Here is a 3294-nt window from a genome sequence, read left to right as displayed (position 1 = left end):
ACACAGCGCCCCTGCCACCCAGAGGTCACCACTGAGGAAGGACGTCTGCGCCTTGTGTTTCTTGAGAAGATAAGTTGCAGATGACAGCGTCTGGGGAGGACCCACAGGTCCTGCTGGTCTTGGTCTGTGCCAGGAGAGAGCTGTTTCTGCCACCACACTCCAGGTATCTGTCACCCCCCCCAATGCTCCACCCCCAGTGGCTGATGCCTCTGGGGCTTGTAAGGTAGTCGGATGAGAGTCCTCAAAATTGGAATTGGACGCGCCCTTCCCATTAAAATGGAAATGCTGATTTTGTGAAATGGAGTTTGGCCGGCAAAGAGCGTTTTAAGGCTGGCTATGAGACTCAGTAGGCATGCGTTCATATTCTTCCAATAATCTCAGGTTGTTGAATGTAACCTGGTGGGTGTGCGTTGCTCTTTCAAAGCACTTTCACATATATTCACTTATCCTGTTTTACAAGGGAGGAAATTAAGACTCAAAGAAGTGGCTTGTCCAAGAAAAAAGAAAAAAAGAAAGGGGCGGGGAAGCTGAAGTAAAATACAGATATTTTGAAATCTATGCTAGAAAACTTTTCCCTATGACTTTGTGGCCTTTTTTGTGTGTGTGTGTGTGGTACGCGGGCCTCTCTCACTGTTGTGGCCTCTCCCGTTGCGGAGCACAGGCTCCGGATGCGCAGGCTCAGCGGCCATGGCTCACGGGCCCAGCCGCTCCACAGCATGTGGGATCTTCCTGGACTGGGGCACGAACCCATGTCCCCTGCATCGGCAGGTGGACTCTCAACCACTGCGCCACCAGGGAAGCCCTGTGGCCTTTTCTTTAATATCAGGTCCTACTGGACATCACTCCCTTCTCACAGCTATTTCTTTTCATCTCTTGTATTTTCTTTTTCTCTTTTGGACAGAGTTACTTCATTTATTATTGATATTGATTAAGGGAGACAGCAGAAACTTGAGAATTGATTACTTATACAGTTGACCTTTGAAGAATTCAGGGGTTGGGACACCAGCACCCGTGCAGTCGAAAATCCACATATAACTTATAGTCTACCCTCCATATACACAGTTACATATCCTCAGATTCAACCAACTACTGTAGTATTTACCACAGAAAAAAATCCACATGTAAAAGGACCTGTGTTGTTCAAGGGTCAACTGTACTACCTTCTTTGGGTTCTGGGCTGCCAGAAAAGAAAACATAATCTTTAGGGAACACTACTTTAGTATGGAAATATTAAAGTAGGGACTCATTTTTATAATGCCCACAACTACATATTTTACAATTATTGTTGATAAGAATATGAATATCAATAACTGAGAAGTTTCAAGAGGAATATATGTGTGTGTGTGTGTATATATATATATGTAGTCTGCATGCATATATATCCACGCATGTATAAACAAACATACATTTGTATACAAGAAAAATACAGGGACTTCCCTGGTGGCGCAGTGGTTAAGAATCCACCTGCCAATGCAGGGGACATGGTTTCGAGCCCTGGTCTGGGAAGATCCCACGTGCGTTGGAGCAACTAAGCCCGTGCACCACACCTACCGAGCCTGCGCTCTAGAGCCCGCGAGCCACAACTACTGAAGCCTGGAAGCCACAACTACTGAAGCCCGTGCGCCTAGAGCCCGTGCTCCGCAACAAGAGAAGCCACCACAATGAGAAGCCTGCACACCACAATGAAAAGTAGCCCCCACTGCCATAACTATAGAAAGCCCGAGCACAGCAACGAAGTCCCAGCGCAGCCGAAAATAAATAAATTAATTAATTAAAAAAAACAATACTATGTGCTCAATACCATTGTTGTTATTTAAAAAAACAAAAGAAAAATGCAAATGGCTCCAGTAGAATAATAGAACTCTAAATTAATTTTTTTTGTTTGTTTTAGATAAATGTTTGCTTCTTATTGTCCTTCTACAGCTGATTTCTTTTCTACTTTAGAGTGCCATTACTATGGTTTCCTGCTCAGCGTAATAATTTCTGTCTGTATGAAACTATCCTGATTTCTACCTGCAAGTCTCTGTGATTTCAATTGTGTGAGGAACATGGTGTCATTCAGATAATGTTCAAAAATGCAAATATTACCAGTAGGAACGTCCACAGAAGTCTTTCCCCCACATGACATCGGAGAAAGAAACAGAAGCAGAAGTGCGATGGTAGTAAATGTGTACAAAAGAACCAAAACACTGCATGGGTGATTGTTAAAAGTTAAAGTGAGGAAGACAGCATTCTTGTTGAAAGTTTTTACAAATCAGTGGTATAAACTCAACCGCCTCAAACTCTGATTTTCATGTGAAATGAAACCAACAAAGGACTTTGTCCGGTTTCAGGTTCTACTTGGAACGGTTTTAGAATCTGCTCCCAGGTGTTTATGATTAGAGTGTCTACCTCTTGACACTCTTTGAGCCAAAGTCATAGACAGGGGGCAGAGTGTGTCCTATTGATGGGGAAGATGGAGGCTCTAGAAACTCGTGTAGTTAGGGAGACAAAGAGTGAAGGAGAGAGGCGCAGGCAGACTGGGCTCTGGACGTCTGTGTCCGTAAGTCCAGCCCCGAGCAGCCAACTCCTCTGGAGTTGAAACCACCCGTTTTAAGGACTGTGAAGCCAATTCCTAATGAGTCAGCTCCTCTTTTTGTTGTTCGTCAGTCAGGAACATAGAGCAGGGTTTCTCAACATTGGCAGTACTGACATTTGGGGCCACATCATTCTTAGTCATGGGGGCTGCCCTGTACATTAAACAGAATTTAGCAGCGTCCCCGGCTAGCACCCACTAGATGTCAGTAGCGCCCCCTTAGCTGTGACAATCAAAAATGTCTCCAGACATTACCAAACGCCCACTGGGGTAAGGGTGCAGAGCAGTATCGCTCCTGGCAGAGAACTGCTGAAATACAATATTGTTTGGGGCACTTATTCATTAAGACCAATTTTTCTAAATTTTTGGCTCTCAAACATTATTTTCCTCTTGCCTTAAAAAGGAAAGTGTTAAAAGTTTTACAGTTATATGGCCCCTAATATGTATTACACTTTTAATAATTAATTAATTAATTTTCGTCCACGTTGGGTCTTCGTTGCCATGCGCGGGCTCTTCTCTAGGTGCGGCGAGCGGAGGCTACTCTTCATTGCAGCGCGTGGGCTTCTCATTGCGGTGGCTTCCCTTGTTGTGGAGCACGGGCTCTAGGCGCGCGGGCTTCAGTAGTTGTTGCACGCGGGCTAAGTAGTTGTGGTGCCCGGGCTCAGTTGCTCCGCGGCGTGTGGAATCTTCCCAGACCAGGGCTTGAACCCGTGTTCCCT

General features: G+C 45.1%; 1 protein-coding gene across 3 annotated transcripts in view; it reads left to right on the top strand.

Annotated features, from left to right (window-relative positions):
• Positions 1–176, top strand: part of COG6 (component of oligomeric golgi complex 6) — a 112692-nt gene extending 112516 nt beyond the window's left edge. Inside the window, exon 21 of one of the 3 annotated variants that reach the window (XR_016388712.1) lies at positions 7–116. Coding sequence is in view for 1 of the 3 variants with exons in the window: in XM_022574718.3 (XP_022430426.2) it covers positions 7–73 (67 nt within the window). In the remaining 2 variants the exon portion in view is untranslated. Of the gene's footprint in view, positions 1–6 lie in introns of all 3 variants that reach the window. The other 2 variants (XR_002644677.3, XM_022574718.3) reach the window with 2 other exon arrangements.
• Positions 177–3294: the final 3118 nt, after the last annotated feature.

Source organism: Delphinapterus leucas, chromosome 18 (genome assembly GCF_059928025.1).
Source record: "Delphinapterus leucas isolate spDelLeu-1000000601 "Yukka" chromosome 18, BTC_Dleu_Yukka2, whole genome shotgun sequence".
In the NCBI taxonomy this organism is placed as follows: Eukaryota; Metazoa; Chordata; class Mammalia; order Artiodactyla; family Monodontidae; genus Delphinapterus; species Delphinapterus leucas.
This window is presented reverse-complemented; position numbering and strand designations above follow the sequence as displayed.